The following is a 15,770-nucleotide window of genomic DNA, read 5'->3' as shown; positions in this document are numbered from 1 at the left end:
TAAGATCCTCTGAAAGTTCTATGAAACTCTTGAGTGATTTTAAAAATTAAATCCAACATTCTAATAAACCCTTACCTTGTTAACAAGTAGGTAATACTTAGGAAGTTAGAAAAGGGTTTAAAGCACCATTTCTGGAACGCGTGAGGTGGCTTAGTGGGCAGTGGGGCTTATGGCAAGTCTGGGTCCCTGAGTTTATCTCAGATCCCACACAGTGTTAGGGAGAATTCCCAGGATTGTCCTCGGACCTCCGTACCACACTTGCACTCACATGCACAAACACAATAAACAATAAATACAATTTTAAAGCAGGTTAAAGGGGAAAGACTTAGCAGCCGCCAGAGCACAGCTGCCCATAAAAAAAAATGTAATTCTTAAATGCCACTTGTGATCGTTGGGCTCAAAGCAGTGATATTTTCTATAAAGGGTTGATTTAAAATTTTATGTGCGATAGAAACATAAAGGAAGCCATTTTAAATAGTTCAGAAAATTATAAAAGTACTCATAATTACAGTTAGATGTATATATAATTGAAGCTAACAGGAAGTAAAGTATTCTGAAATTTAGATTTTCCATGAAATTGCTATGAACGTAAGAGTTACAAGCTCACAAAATTTGTAGCAGGGTGAAGACAAACTAGTTCCTAGGAAGAACTGTAACTGCACCTGACCTTTTATCATATATCTTACATGTCCTTTTATATGATAACTTCGTATAATAACCACAAAACATATGGAAGATAAATCATGTTGCAGCCAGAGCCACTTGACAGAAACACAGGCTCGGAGTGTGCTCTGCCAAGGTCAGTGTTGATATTAGGACTTAACTACACTAGAACTCCCACTGCCTCTCCCTTAGTGTCACAGTAAGAAATTGTGGCGAAGGTTCTATTTAGGTTTTGTTGTTGGTTTTGTGTGTGTGTGTGTGTGTGTGTGTGTGTGTGTGTGTGTGTGTGTGTGTGAAAAATAAATGTATATGCACTATTTTTTTCTGCAATTAAAATCTTTTATTCCCTTCCCTCCAAACACTCCCATATACCCTTCCTCTCTTTCAAATTCATGACCTTGTTTCTCACTAATACTGTGTGTGCACGTGTGTGTGTGTGTGTGTGTGTGTGTGTGTGTGTGTGTGTGTGTGTGTGTGTATGTGTGTGTTTTCAGGACTGATTGTATGGTATTGGACAACCAGTTGGTGTGTTCTTTCCTGGGGAAGGCCTTTCTCCTGCTCTCAGTTTTTTTGACATGCAGTTTTCTCAAATTTGTCAAGTCAAACAAAGGAGTAAAAGATAATTTTAAAATGTTTTTTTAAATTATTTTAAAAAAAAAAGACCTTTACCCAGAGTTCCTAGAGTCCTGCTTTGGGGAAGTGGGGGAAATGAAATGGTACTTTTCGTTCTTTAGATTCAGTAGCTTTTAGGCCTTCCTTGGTAGGAAGTGAAATGGTCTTTTTCACTTAGGCAATTTAAGTTGTCGTGTTTTGAAGAATTTATTTAAAGCTAAAAGCTTTTCTTTAGTGTACGGTTAAAATGCAGTGATGCCTTACAGGACACTGTCACACATATCCACTCAACAATGAGTTGACTGATGGGAACGCCATCTCCCTTTGTGTAGAATTAAGGTTGGTAATGCTGTGATATTTATTTATTGTAGGATGTAATTAAAACCATTGTACAGAGCGGTGGCATCAAGCATCTAGTTACCATGGCAACTAGTGAGCATGTGATAATGCAGAATGAGGCTCTCGTCGCGTTGGCACTAATTGCAGCTTTGGAATTGGGTGAGTACCTGGCCGACAGACTTACTTCTTCCCTGTTCTTACCTTCAGATAGAGGAAGCCTGGGAGTGGGATTGAAATCAAAGAGAGCCTTGGAATACTGTGGGAGTATTTTGCCAGTGTGTTCTTATATCTGAGTCTGTGGGAATTGTGTAAGTTGCTACCACAGGTGTTCAAGTGGCTACACTTTGTGTGACATTTTTAAATCAGCACTCTAAGGCTCAACTGTTAAGTGGTTATTTTACTTAGAACATACATAACACATTTTCACAGGGTTTATGGATAATTCAAATGATACCTGGACTATATCACAACAGGAGTCTGGAACTGGGCTTTTAGCTCAGTTGGCAGAGTACTTGCCTAGCACGCATAAGGCCCTGTGTTCGATCCCCGTGTGCCTGTTACCAACCTCTGTAGGTGTTTTTCTGTCATTTCACAGTACTGCCTTCATCTGCACTCTCACCCGTGTCTTGTCTGTGGGTGTTCAGGAGTTCCCACAAAGCAGAGTTAAATGGAACTGTTGGTTCCTGTCTGTGCTTATTGGTGGCTGTGTAATATACAGTATCCATGTAGACAAAATTATCCACGAGAAGCCAAGACACAACCTTTTGGCTCATTAACCAGACCCTGATCCATCAGCCAGGGATGGTATATTAGAGCCACAGAACCTTTGGGTAAGACCTAGAACTGCTTTACAGCACACCCTACCCATACGTCCTTTAAGTATAGAATCATGTTCTCTTCTTTCCTATTCGTATCCCTTTTTAGATTTTTCTCCTACTTCACTAAGACTTTGAGTGCTGTATTAAACAAGAGTGGAAAGAGGTCTGGATTCTTAACAGGACAGGTGTCCTGCTTTTTTGCAAAGTTAGTGTAACACCTTAGCTATGATTATAGTATGTAGCCTGTAATATGGTAAGGTATGTTCTGTCTGTTCCTAGTTTCTTGAGTACGTCTATCATGAAGGGATGTTGAATGTTCTCATATACCTTTTCTTTGTCTATCACGATGTCCTTAAGTCCTTTTCTATTCATGTGTGTATTGGTTTTTCGTATGTTCACCAAGCCTTGCAACCCTGGAATGAAACCAAATTATTTGTGGTTCCTAATCACCTTAATGTATTCTAGGATTCGGTTTGCAAATACTTGGTTGAGAAGTTTTGGTTGTGTGTTTATCAGAGCACTTGGTCTGTACTGTTCTTATGTTTGTATCTAGTTTGGGTGTCAAGGTGATCCTAGTTTGAGAAGTGCTGCATGAGATCTTGCTTCCAAGCTTGGAGAAGTCAGCTGCCTGTTCTTCATTTACTGCTTCAGTCTCATTACAGTTGAACGGTTTAATGTTGGTGGGTCACTGAGTTAGAAATCTATCCATCTCATCTGGTTTTCTACCTTTTCGAATCTAAGTATTCAAAGTGCCCCCAAATGGTCTTACGGATTTTGTAGGCATGTGTTTTAACAACTCTTTTTTCATCTCTAATCCTATTAATTTGGGCTTTTGTTTTAGTTTAGCTAAGGGTTTTTCAAACATCTGCCCTTCCTCCAGGGAGCCAGGTCTTTGGTTGGTTGTGTCCACTCATTGTTCTTTCAGTCTTTTCGTTAGCTTCTTCCCTAATATTATTTTCCACCATATGTTGAGTTGGTGACCTCTTTGGTTTGCTAGAACTGTAAGATCTTGCTTGTGTGTGTGTGTGTCTGTCTGTCTGTCTGTCTGTCTGTCTGTCTGTCTGTTTACATCTACAGCCTTTTCTTTTTAATATACCTTCACTGTGTCGCAGATGTCATGATGGAGATAACACTGTTATTTAATAAGATTGTAGGAATTTTGTTTCTTCAAGGACTACTGTTCATTTAATTGTGTAATTTTTTGTATGACTATTTGTATAGCCTCTGATGTTTCTCTTGTTGATGATGTCTAATTTTGCTTACTGTGGCCTACTAAGACAGGAATTATTTCAGACGTTTTTGTTTGGTTAGTGTTCTGTGGCTGTTGCTTTGGGGTATCTGTTAAGGCATGTTTGAGGGTCTATAGCATGATCGGCTTTAGAAAAGATTCCATATGGCACTAAGAAAAACGTATGCGTATTTCTTACCAGTTGGGTGGGATATCCAGTTGGTCTGTGGTGCAAAATGTAGCTGTGAGGCATCTTTGCTGGTTTGTGTGGGACGCGTGGGGTCCTTTGTGCCTTCCTCGTGTGTGTGTTGAAATTCAAAGCACCAAGACTTAGTTCCTAGACTCTGTCTTCTTGATGGACCCTTGCCCACGTTCCTTCCTGAGCGCCCAGAGCTGTAGTCTACTAACCTGCAAGGGCAGGTTTGTTCTCTGCCAGTTAAAGCCAGATTTTATTCACGGTGAATGCAAGAGAGAAAGCAGCCCCCTCTGCAAGGAAGGGAGCAGAACTGGAATCCACCCTTCTCCCAGGGACGTGGGGCAAGCAAACCTGCACAGTCTAGCTAGCTTCAGGGAAGAAGGAAGAGGAAGTAGGTGCCATCCCTGCTATTTTGGGACATGCCATACGGAAACTATCTACCCCCGACTCCCTTTGCCCTAGCTATTACACCTTCCACAGGATTAATCCTAATCTCTGTCCCTTTTGCCAGCTTGCTTACAGCTGTTGGCTTGGTAGACTTACACATCCTTTGACCCTCTGTGTTTATACATTGTTTGTTGTTTTTTTTTTTCTTTAATCTTTTCTTACACACCAGACTTTAATCCCCCTTCCAGTCCACCCTCTAAATGTTCCACATCCCACCTCCGTCTCCAAAAGGATGCCCTCAGCCCTCCATACCTCCCACTCCCTGAGGCCACAAGTACCTCTAAGGTTAGGTACATCTTTTCTGACCGAGTCCACACCTGGGAGTCCTCTGCTGTATGTGTACCTGTGCACCTATGCACCTGTGCACCTGCACCTGTGCACCTTGGAGACAACACATCATCTTTTTTGAATCCACTTGGTCTGAGACTTGTCACTGGTGAATTGTGGAAGACGCATTTGAGAGTCTGCTGTCTCTCAGGTGACGGATTGCCCTCCATTGTTACTGCCAGCAGTGGGTTGGGTTGGGTGCAATTGATTCCCCCTTGGCTCTCTGTTCGTCTGTTCCTCTCTTGAGATGTGTGTGTTCCTGGCACGTCTTCTGTACACACCCCTTTAGGAATCTTCTACAGTGGTGGCTCGGTTGTCATGAATTGCCTTAATATGAGTTTGCCTTGAACTGTCTTTTCTCGTCAGTTTTAAGAAATGACTGGTTGGACGTAGTCATTTCCTTCCAGGGCTTGAACTGTATTTTGTTCCATGCTTCCTCTCTGATCAGGTCGATGCTCCATTGGGTAAAAGTTCCCTGTCTCGGCTCCTCCTGCCTTCATGCTCTCAAGTTTGATTTCTTGCATGTATCCCAGATTCCTTGGGAGGTTTTTGACACATTTCTTTTTTTCCTTGTATATGTCTGAATTTATTATTGTCTTGTTTAGTTTTTTGTTTATTGTTCATTTTGCTTTGTCTTGCCTTTTCTGAAGTTGATTTTCTGGTGAGATCAAGGTCAAAACACAGGCGCACGTCTTTAATCCCAGCACTCAGAAGGCAGGCAGATCTCTGAGTTCAAAGGTAGCCTGGTCTACAGACTGAGACAGCCCAGGCTTGATCAGAGAAAAACCTCTACACAATATATCCCAGCCCAGATGTCAAAAATATAAACAATATTAACAACTATAAAGAAAAATATAACAAAATATCATATCTTGCATTAGCATCCTTGAGAAACGGGAAAGCACGGGACAGTACAGTTCAAAGAAACCCTGTCTCTAAAAACAACGGAGAAGGAAAAACAGTTACAAGTCAGGGGAGGGGGTTGTTGTTGTTGTTTTAAAGCCACTTAACCCAGAATCTAAACCTTTTTTCTTGCCCCACCCCCGACCCTTTTCTAAGAGATTCTCAGCAGTCCTTGGGACGCTCCCTGTGAGTAGTGTGCAGAAGAGAAGGAGTGTTTAGCAACGGCTATGACATGCTCTGTTTCCTGTTAAAGGTCCTGCGGAGAAAGATCTCGCAAGTGCTCAGCTTGTCCAGATCCTACACCGACTGCTAGCAGATGAGAGAAGTGCCCCGGAAATCAAGTATAACTCCATGGTTCTGATCTGTGCTCTCATGGGCTCTGGTAAGGCTCCTCCGTCTTCCATCAGATGTTAAGTGTATAATAAATGGTGACTTCAGGTTTAAAAAGAAGTTAGTTTGAAAGAGGATACAGGAACTTTGCCTCAGAGGGCAGAATGGGGGTCGGATACCTGAAGCTGTCATCACAGGCAGCTCTGAGCTGCCACATTTGGGTTGTGAGAACCACACTCAGTCTTGTGTCTTACAGGAGCCAAATGTGCTCCTGACTGCTGAGTCGTCTCTACACTTAAACCAAAACCGTTCTTCCATAAGAGAGCTGTCATAAACTACAGCAAAAAAGTAAATAACTGCAAAAGTCAAATGTGTTTATTAATGACAAGATATATTTTTTATGTCAAGAACAAGTTTTGGTACCATATGCTGTAGTATTAGCTGAAGACTTCTTTCAAGAAATCATTGATTTCTTGCTGATTTCCTGAGTGGTGGTAGTTGTTGAAAGAGAACTGTTGAAGCCCACCCCCCTCAGAATGTTACATCTGTATGTTGGTCCTCATAGCTGTATCAACTTTTTCTTACAGTGACGTAAAGCAGTGTTGGTAGGTACACAGGACTCTAGGGCTGCTGCAGTTTCTTGCTAGAGTGGCTCTTCTGTCCCAGTGTAACGGCCCTCTCAGTCTCTGCTGACTTCCTTGCTCTGACGTCTGATTTATGCGGTGTTAATCTAGTTAGTCCTACTTATTTTTGAGTAGTATTATCATGACTTTTCTTTCTCTCTACCTCAGTCTACGGTGTTGATAAGTTTGAGGTGTCCGGTAGGTAGTCTTTACGGAGTCATTTCATAATCCACTCTGCCAGTTCTGTTCATTGGTATGCATGCACCACTTATATTTAATGCAGTTATTTCTTCCTACTTAGATAACTACCCCCCGCCATTCTAAAGTTATGTGCTAGCAAAAAGTTCACTGTTTTTCCTCTTTTAAGAATGTACTTTATTAACCCCCTTCATTCATACAAAAAAATTTCTATAGTCAAGCGGTTTTTGTTCCTAGTTCTTTTCTGTCTACACAAGAAAGCCATGTTCCTTTGATGGTTTCTAATAAGAAATCCACTCTGTTCTGTTTCTCTTCCATATCTCTATTTCAATTTTTTTTTAAAAAGTGTCTTAAAACCTATTTGAGTTTATCCTGTTTGAAGTTTTTCAGCTTTTACAATCCACAGGTCTCTTACTAAATAGTCTTTAACTATTATTACTTACGACTCTTTAAAGGTCTGCCCTGTTTTTCCTTCTTGTCCAAGGTCTCCATGGCTCGGATGTGAGATCTTTAGTGGTATCGCTGTAGGCTTTATCTTTTCTATTTCATTTTTATCTGTTGCTCAGATGATAACCTACGTTGCCTTATCTTAGAGTTTAGCAATCATTTCCTCAGGTCCTTTTATCCCAGTGTTAACTGCACCAGGTTTTTCAGCTTTCTAACATAGTTGTTTTGGCCCTGAAATTCCCATTTGCTGCTTTGCTGGGTTCCCCTTTCTTCCCGAAATTGTTTTCAGTCATGTGGAACATGTTCAGAGCTTTCTGTGGAGGTTAACTGTAATTAACTATAGAGAAGCATAGCTGTGCCCTACCAACCCTTTATCAGCGTTCTGTTCAGGAGCAATAAATATGTTCACGTTGCTTCTTCACCACCATCTGTCGCCACACTGTTTTCCCTTCCCCAGGACCGGTCCTGTATCCATCCAGCAGGAGCTCCCTGGTGTCCCTGTCCTCCTTGCCTCTGGCTGCTGCAATTCTGTGTTCAGCTTGTCCTTGTCCTTCTTGTTATATTTGTGTTATTACAGGCTTATGTCGTGTAAGTTGAATAATAAAACACTCGTTGCAATGTTATGTCCCACCATGTGTGTACGTGACAATATGATTCCCTCCATGACGGGCATTCGTGTCTTATTTCTGCCTGGCCTTTAGAGTGAAGCCACCTAACACTGGCGTAAAAACCACTCAAGTCTGTTTCAGTTCTTTGAAAGCAGACAAAGCAGTGGGGATGAGGGGCCCCGTGAGAAACCTGTTCACTACTTTGCAGAGCTGTAGTACTGTTTCCCCAAGGTGGTTTCTGCCAGTCACACGCGTGGGTTCCCATTTCCCAGAATCCCAACAAACCCCATTTACTTTGAAGTCACCACTCCAGCGACTGAAAGCTGACTGCTGTGAGTCGCCTTTCTGCTGTCGTCAGTGATGCTGGGGATCTTTTCGTGTGCACAGTGGGAGTTGCTGTGAATGTTGTACAGTTCCTTCATAGGTTCTGGCCGTTAACCTTCTATCAGATCTGTTTATAAATATCCCTCCTTCCACTGACAATCTTTTTAACTTTGTTTTTACGGGTCTTTGATATATAAAAGCTTTTTTGTTTTGTTGAAGCACCATTGTTTGATGAAATTCATTGCTCTGTTTGTTGCCAGGAATAAAATCTAAGTTTGTGTGTGAGGCAGGGCATCAACTTCTGTCTTTTATGTATGACAACCTGTTTGTGGAAAAGCCTTGCCCTTTCTGACCAGTCTTGATACCCTTATCAAATCATTTGACTATATGTGAGAATTTATTTCTTCTCTCTCTTTTGTTCATCTCTGTCTGTCTCTGTAACAGAACTACACTAAAGTCAAGGAAGGAGAGGCTTCTGGTTTGTTCTTTTTCAAGATTTTGTAAACTTGAGGTCTTAAGATTTTATGTGGCTTGCCATACATGGTCCTATACACCTTTAATTCCAACACGTTTAAGGATGAGTCTGACTGGTTTACATAGTGAGCTCTAGGACAGCCAGGACTGTATAGAGAAACCGTGTCTCCAAAAAGAGAAAAAAAAAAAGATTCTATGTGACTTTATGATGGATTTCTTTGTTTCTAATAAAAGATTAGTATTCGTGTTTGATATTGGACATGCCAAAATTAACACATCAAGAACCAAGGAGAAGGCTCCGTGGGTAAGGGCACCAAAGCCTTCGTGAAAGCCTGAGTGTAGTTCTTGGGATCCACATGGTTGAAGGAGAGAATCGACTACCACAGATTGTCTTCTGACCACAACACATGCTCTGTGTGTGTGCACAAGCACGCTCAAAACACACATGTAAACAATGCAGATAAAATGTAAAACCCCAGCAGCTGAGGAGCACGGATTGTGTTAAACGCATCAGACCCCTTTCTTCCCAATAGACTCTTGGTCATACTAGGAGTCCTGCACTCTCTTACGGTTAAGGCTAAATGTGTAAGAAAAGGCAGGCTAGGAACTAGAAAGGAGGTGACTTTGACAGAATTTACTCAAAGTATAGGAAGTTAAAAAAAAAAAAAACCTTCCATCTGTCACAAAATCTAACAGGTGTTAGTAAAGCAGGTTTTTGTTTGAACAGATAAGGAGGGTTAAGTTGTAGATTGCGTGTTGAGGTTATGGTAATGAGCTGTGTTTAACTGTATCTTCTTATTCTAAAGCACTGTGGACTGTAGAATCTAATAAAAAGTCTTTATAAATAACAGTGCACTCCCGAAAAAGACCTTGCTGGGTACTGCTGGGGTTCCTTCCTGCGTTATCCCTAGTTCTAGTAGAACAGTCAGATCTGTGTCTTGGGTAGAGTGTGTGGTAAGATGAGAGCAGCCTAGCAGACAGACCGTCCCGTCCGTCCCGCGGGAATGTGAGCATCCTCTATCCTCTTGCTGTTCTCTTCCAGAAGCACTACACAAGGAAGTACAAGACTTGGCCTTCCTAGATGTTGTATCCAAACTTCGAAGTCATGAGAACAAAAGTGTTGCCCAACAGGCCTCGCTCACAGAGCAGAGACTTACAGTGCAAAGCTGAGAACTGCCCCTTCCTGGCACCAGGCATCATCCCAGCTCCGACTCCCCCACTGTTCTCCATGCAGCCGCTCCTGAGACTCCATTCTCTACTACGTCACCTGTGCATGCGTGTAATGTTCCAGTACCAATGGAAGAACCGCCGTAGGTACCTGCCTAATAAGATTTCTAAACCCATAGTTAATGTGAACCTGACCGTCCAAGCCAGTCTCCAGCCATAACTGTTAGACCCTGCATTCCCGATGCCTGAGCTCCATTAAGTAGAATGTGCATGTCGTACTCCCATGATGACGTAGACTTGATGCTACATGCTGACTTGCTCCTCACACGCAGTAACCTACATAATAATGTACTGGTAACTTAGAATCAAAGACTGCAGCAGGGTCTGTCCAGCTTATTTAAAGGTGAAACCGAATGCTCAGAGTAGCACCGTGGTTTTTGTTTTTGTTGTTGTTTTGGTTTCTGGTTTATTTTTTGGTGCTGGGAAAGCACGGTGATCAAAAGAACTGTGTGGCTGCTCCTTCATTAGTCTCCTACCAACGTCAGGCCCGGTAACACCTAGAGTTGAACAGCTTCAGCACTCATTCTTTCCCTGCGATTTCTCCCTTTTTTTTTTTTTTTTTTTTTTTTTTTTCCTCTGAGCTGTATAGGCAGCTTGCCAGACACCGTGACAAACCTTCCTGGAGCTCCTCGTTCCATGTTTAACTGACAGCGGTACAGAGGCCCAGGGCTGGAACGTGGTTTTCAGTGTCAGCAGAATGTAGGAAGGAGTTAAACCCTAGCACACTGAACCACTTTGGATCCTGCCTGTACTTCAGATTCCGATTTGTTTGTAGTTAACGTCTAAACCTTCATCAGTAGCCAGCATTGTCAACGTGTGTCTCTGCAACGTCCTTGGCATTTGTTCAGTGAAGGAAACCTGAGGATGGCTTGTTTGGTGCAGAACGGACTTTTTTTTTCCCTCTGGTTTTCATCATTCAGGGTGAAAACGGGGGGGCTTCGTCTTTCACGCTCCTTTTCAATGTGCTAATTCCCGATGAACGTAAGAGGAAACACGACGTAAGCTTGCCTACACTAAAGAAAGGAAGGCCGGTTTTAAAAGCCATAGTAGCCAGTCCAGTACATTCTGCAGATGGCCTCATAGCAATCACTGTTAGAGTTCTTCACCTCCACTTTCCCACTGAGAACCACAATAATCTCCCGGCTGTAAGCCGGGACTCGATGTAAAGACTCTTCTTGGCAAAATGTAGTGTGCTCATCACTGCCACTTACCACCACCACGTGAGTTTTTAGAGCTTTGACACACAATCTTTATAAATGAATCGGGATTCCCTGTGAGCCGCCTGCCTCCTCACACCCAAGTTTGAGCCCTGCTGGTGTCCAAGGGAGGCTGGGCTCTGTTACAGGAATGGAGGGCAGTGAGAGGGCTGCTGAGAGGGGACCAGCTCCTTCCTCCCCAACAGGAGATACATGCATCTCTGCATTCTCTAAGTCAGACTTTGCTTTTCACACTTTTAAATTCAAGAAAGATCTACCTAATTTAAGTAAAAACCCGACTGACAATTCCCTCTGATGTCCAAATAAGGGAACTTTGGTGAGCGCCTGTGCTACACTCACTGTAGGAACGAGTTCTTTATTGTCTTTCTCCTGGGCTGGATAAGTGGACTGATGTTGCATAATACTGTCCATATTAATAACTTAATAAATAAATAGTATATGAAACTACAGTGGAATTACTTGGTTTTTTGGTGTGTGTGTGTGTGTGTGTGTGTGTGTGTGTGTGTGTGTGTGTGTGTGTGTGTGTGTGTTTTGTCTACATCTTCATTTTCAAGATCAGGATTCACTCCTAATTGATACAGTGTGTTGCTGATGGCATGCTCAAAGTTACAGACAGTCGTCAAACAATGTCCAGATAGACTGACTGATAGCTGGGATTTAGTAGATAGTTCTACTTCCAGATCTTTCAAAATAAAAACAAAACACTTAGAGATTTCTTTTTTTCTGTACTGCTTTTCAGTAAGAAAACAAAGAAAAAACAAAAACAAAAGAAACAAACAAACAAAAAAACCCTCAGAAACATCCCAAGATCATAGACTCGAAAGATGGGACCTTGTAACTAGACTACCGGCAATCAGTTCAGACTGATGGGAGCTGCTGGCTCTGACAAAACCAGTCACAATCCAGCTGTGCACTTAGTCACCGAGGCCTCAAATTAGGAACCTCACTGCTAAACCCAGGCAGTGAGTGGACAAATGCAGACTGGATGACCTTTCATCTCCAACTAATTCATCTGAGGGCTGACATTAAATTACTTGGCTGCCCACAGACTGGAGTTGAAAAGAGACAGTAAGAGAAATTTCCAGAAAGCTAGGAAATGTCTCTTCTTCCTTTTGGCCCCACCAGAAACTCGGCATCGTCTGACCACCTTTCCCACGCTGTAACTTTTTGTTCAAAGCAAATTTGATAAAGACTACTCCAGATTCTGATGTTTTCCTTGGAGTCATGTTTTGCCCATTCTTTGATGTGAATAGAGTTGTACAACAAACACCTGACAACGTTCTAAAATGATGACCTGTGGGGAGTGGCAGGGATTGCCATAATGGTCTGAGAAGGCCTGCATGTGAAGAACTCAGGAGATTAGGCTGTCCACGTTCTGATGGACATGTAGACTGTAGGTATTTACCTATTGAGATACTCATAGATGAGCATCACTCTTCGGATCCAGCTGTGACTACAGTCAATAAGCTACACGTCTACTCCACTCTGGGTAGCCATAACATTTCAACTATACAAGGATCATCAAATGGCATAAAGTGATGTTTGGGATGAAGCCTCTTAATTTTGGCTAGGAATATGTCATTTTTTTTTATACAGTTGTGTGACCTCATGAATTTACACATACCCAGGAGACCAAGATGTGCCAGGTAAGTATATGTTATATAGGCATATCTGAGTGGGATATTGAGGTAGCTATACTTTAAAAGTGTAACATATGGTCAGCAAAATGGCTCAGTGTGTGTAAGCACTTGCCACACAAGCTTGACAACTTGAGTTTGATCCATGAAACTTATGGTAGGAGATAACCAACTCCCAGAAGTTGTCCTCTAACCTTAACAAACTGCACCATTGCACACCCATCAAGCACACAACACGAGTACAAATTTTAAAGTAGAATAATGTAAAATACTTGGTCTTTGAACACTGATGTAATTCTGGCTTTGTTACCTATTGGCTGTTTGGCCAACTTGCTTGGGACTCAGCTCTTTTCTCTTCAGTATGGAAAACTTAAATAGTCCTCATGATCTTGAGGGAGAACTTTTAGAGATTCAAGATAAAGTAGATAAAAATGTGATATTACTATGGACTAGTCTTTTCTCACCCCTCTGCAGGTTTCCCACATAAAATAGTTTTAAAACAAAGCTAGGAGGGGTTGGGGATTTAGCTCCGTGGTAGAGCGCTTGCCTAGCAAGCTCAAGGCCCTGGGTTCTGTCCCCAGCTCTGAAAAAAAGAAAAGAGAAGAAAAGAAAAGAGAAGAGAAGGAAAAAAAAAAAAAAACAAGCTAGGAGTACAGCATGGTACTCCCAAGAAGCATGCAGGTCTCTATGAATTTGAGGCCAGCCTGTTCTACACAGTGAGTTCCAGGACTACATAGTGAGAGTGACCTAAAAATAAGTAATTAATAAAATCTTAAAAACTTTTTATAAAACAAAAATTTTAGTTCTATCCAGAATATAGATATTTTAATCTAACACATCAAACATAGAAAATATATATTGTGGTGTTCATAATTCCAGATACGAACATACATAGTGACAGTTATTTTGTACTCCAGAGTCAAGCCTTCATTAAGACAAATGTATACCAAGTCCCTGCGTTCTCTGGCCTTTACTCCCTCAGTCCCTACCTTTTCTCCTGACGGGTATTGCCATACTTGTCCAAGAGACATGGAGAGCATCCCACTTTATAGCAAACCAAAGGATCAAGTTGCCACACCTATCAGATGTACCCCACACTCAGGGCTTGGGCTGATGCAAACATCCCATACACAGTCCAGTCGCCTGTCCACCTAGTTGTATCCCACCATAAGCCATTTCCAACCTGTAGGCCCAGCCCACTTGCACTTCCATCCTCTGCCCAAACCTGCTCTGTCAGTATTAGCACTAACAAGAGAGTCCTATTTGACCAGATTTTACTGAAAATTTACAAACAATATGAAAGATCTCCTTTCTAAAAACTACCTATCCTGTAGAAAAGTTTGCCAATGAAAATTACCTTTATGAACCCAGGGAACAACTCAAAATAACAATCTCAATAAAGTTTTTAATTAAAAAAAAAAAACAATCAAACTTCAAGGAACATTAAGAAGACACAAACAGCTCAATGATGATCAGGAGATTAATCACCAGAGTGATGCCCAAGAAAAGACAAACGTAGGCTGATGGGAATCACAAGGGCATTCTAGGACTTGAGAGCACTATTCGGTTGACATAGAAACATTGAAGAAGCTTCAACAGAAATGAAGATGAGTTTGAAAAGTCCAGTAACTCAACTAGAAAACTCAAAGCCTCATGGGTAGAATGGATCAAAAGAAGAGAGTAAAGGATATAAACCAAACCTTAGGAATGTGATTTAAAAACACAGCAACATACAGGAAGTGTAGGATGCCGTGAAAAGACCAACCTTCACGTTATAAGCATCTACCTGTTCTCCACAAGAAACATCTTTAGCTTTAAGTAATGCCGTAAGAGTAAAGAGGGATAGACAACATTCTCCAATCAGGTGGGACCAGGAAGTAAGCCGGCATTACTAATAACTGATAAAACATCTAAATCTACTGAATATAAAGACACAAATTAACATCAACTCATTCATAGCAGGTGATTGTCAGTATTGCACTTCATTCAATATACACATCGTCTGGACCAAAAACAAAAATATCAGAACTAATTGACATCATACGTCAACTGGACTTAAACATATCCACAGAATATTCCACCCAGATTCTGAACAGTATACACTCTGTTCAGCAATGCTCAGAAGCTTCTGAACCCAGATTCTGGAGCACAAAACAAATCTTTGCAAATCAAAAATGGTTGCCATGCTTTCTCATATCTGACCACACTGCAATGAAACTTTGACAGCAAATCATCTTTAGTGAATATGGAAACGTGTGGCGATTAAGCAACTCATTGCTGAATAGTGAATGGGTCAAAGAAGTCAAAGAAGGGAAAAAAAATCCTAGAACTAAATGAAAACAAAACTTCTGAGACATATTGAAACCAATCCTATGAGAAATTTATAGCTCTAAGAGCCTACATTTAAAAACCAGAAAAAGCACAAAGAAATGACTTAATGATGCAATTCAAAGATTTGAGAGAACAAAAGCAAACCCAGTTTACTGCAAGAAATAATAGAAATCAGAGAAGTCATCTTAAGGTTTCTATTTCTGCAATGAAAGACCATGACTGAAGTAACTCATGTAGCAAAGAGTGTACTTAACTTATTCTTTCACATCACTATTTGTGATGGTTTCTATAGGCTTGACCCAGGGAGTAGCACTTTTAGAAGGTATGGCCCTCTTGGAGTAGATGTAGCCTTGTTGGAATAAGTGTGAGGCTTTAACACCCTCATCCTAGCTTCCTAGAAATGAGTATTCTGCTAGCAGCCTTCAGATGAAGATGTAGAATTCTCATTTCCTCCTGCACCATGCCTACCTGGATGCTGCCATGTTCCTGCCTTGATGATAATGTACTGAACCTCTGAACCTGTAAGCCAGCTCCAGTTAAATGTTGTTCTTATAAGAGTTGCCTTGGTCATGGTGTCTATTCACAGCATTTCAACCCTAACTAAGGTGCTATTCATCATCAAAGGAAGTTAGGACAGGCATTCATGCAGGACAAGAACCTGATACAGAGGCCACAGAGGAGTGCTGCTTACTGGGTTGCTCGACCTGTTCTTGTAGAACCCAAGACCACCTGCCCAGGAATGGCTCTACCCACATTGGTCTGGGCCCTTCTCCACCAATCACTAATTAATAGAATGTCCTATAAGCTTGCCTACAGCCCAG

At 41.6% G+C, this 15,770-nt stretch overlaps 2 protein-coding genes across 13 annotated transcripts in view; one reads left to right on the top strand and one right to left on the bottom strand.

Annotated features, from left to right (window-relative positions):
- The window catches only part of Rap1gds1 (Rap1 GTPase-GDP dissociation stimulator 1), a 144,975-nt gene extending 133,545 nt beyond the window's left edge, over positions 1-11,430 (top strand). For 5 of the 9 annotated variants that reach the window (XM_087625046.1, XM_087625034.1, NM_001107728.3 and 2 more), the window contains 3 exon segments: positions 1,647-1,773; positions 5,787-5,915; positions 9,580-11,430. In XM_087625046.1, coding sequence (XP_087481172.1) covers positions 1,647-1,773; positions 5,787-5,915; positions 9,580-9,707 — 384 coding nt within the window. In that variant the 3' untranslated portion in view covers positions 9,708-11,430. 9 annotated transcript variants of the gene reach the window in all.
- LOC120100955 (uncharacterized) overlaps positions 1-15,770 on the bottom strand; it is a 94,787-nt gene that overhangs the window by 50,223 nt on the left and 28,794 nt on the right. The window lies entirely within an intron of this gene.

This window comes from Rattus norvegicus, chromosome 2 (assembly GCF_021556685.1).
Source record: "Rattus norvegicus strain SHRSP/BbbUtx chromosome 2, alternate assembly SHRSP_T2T, whole genome shotgun sequence".
Taxonomy (NCBI): Eukaryota; Metazoa; Chordata; class Mammalia; order Rodentia; family Muridae; genus Rattus; species Rattus norvegicus.
The sequence above is the reverse complement of the archived record's forward strand: the minus strand, read 5'-3'. Positions and strand labels throughout refer to the sequence as shown.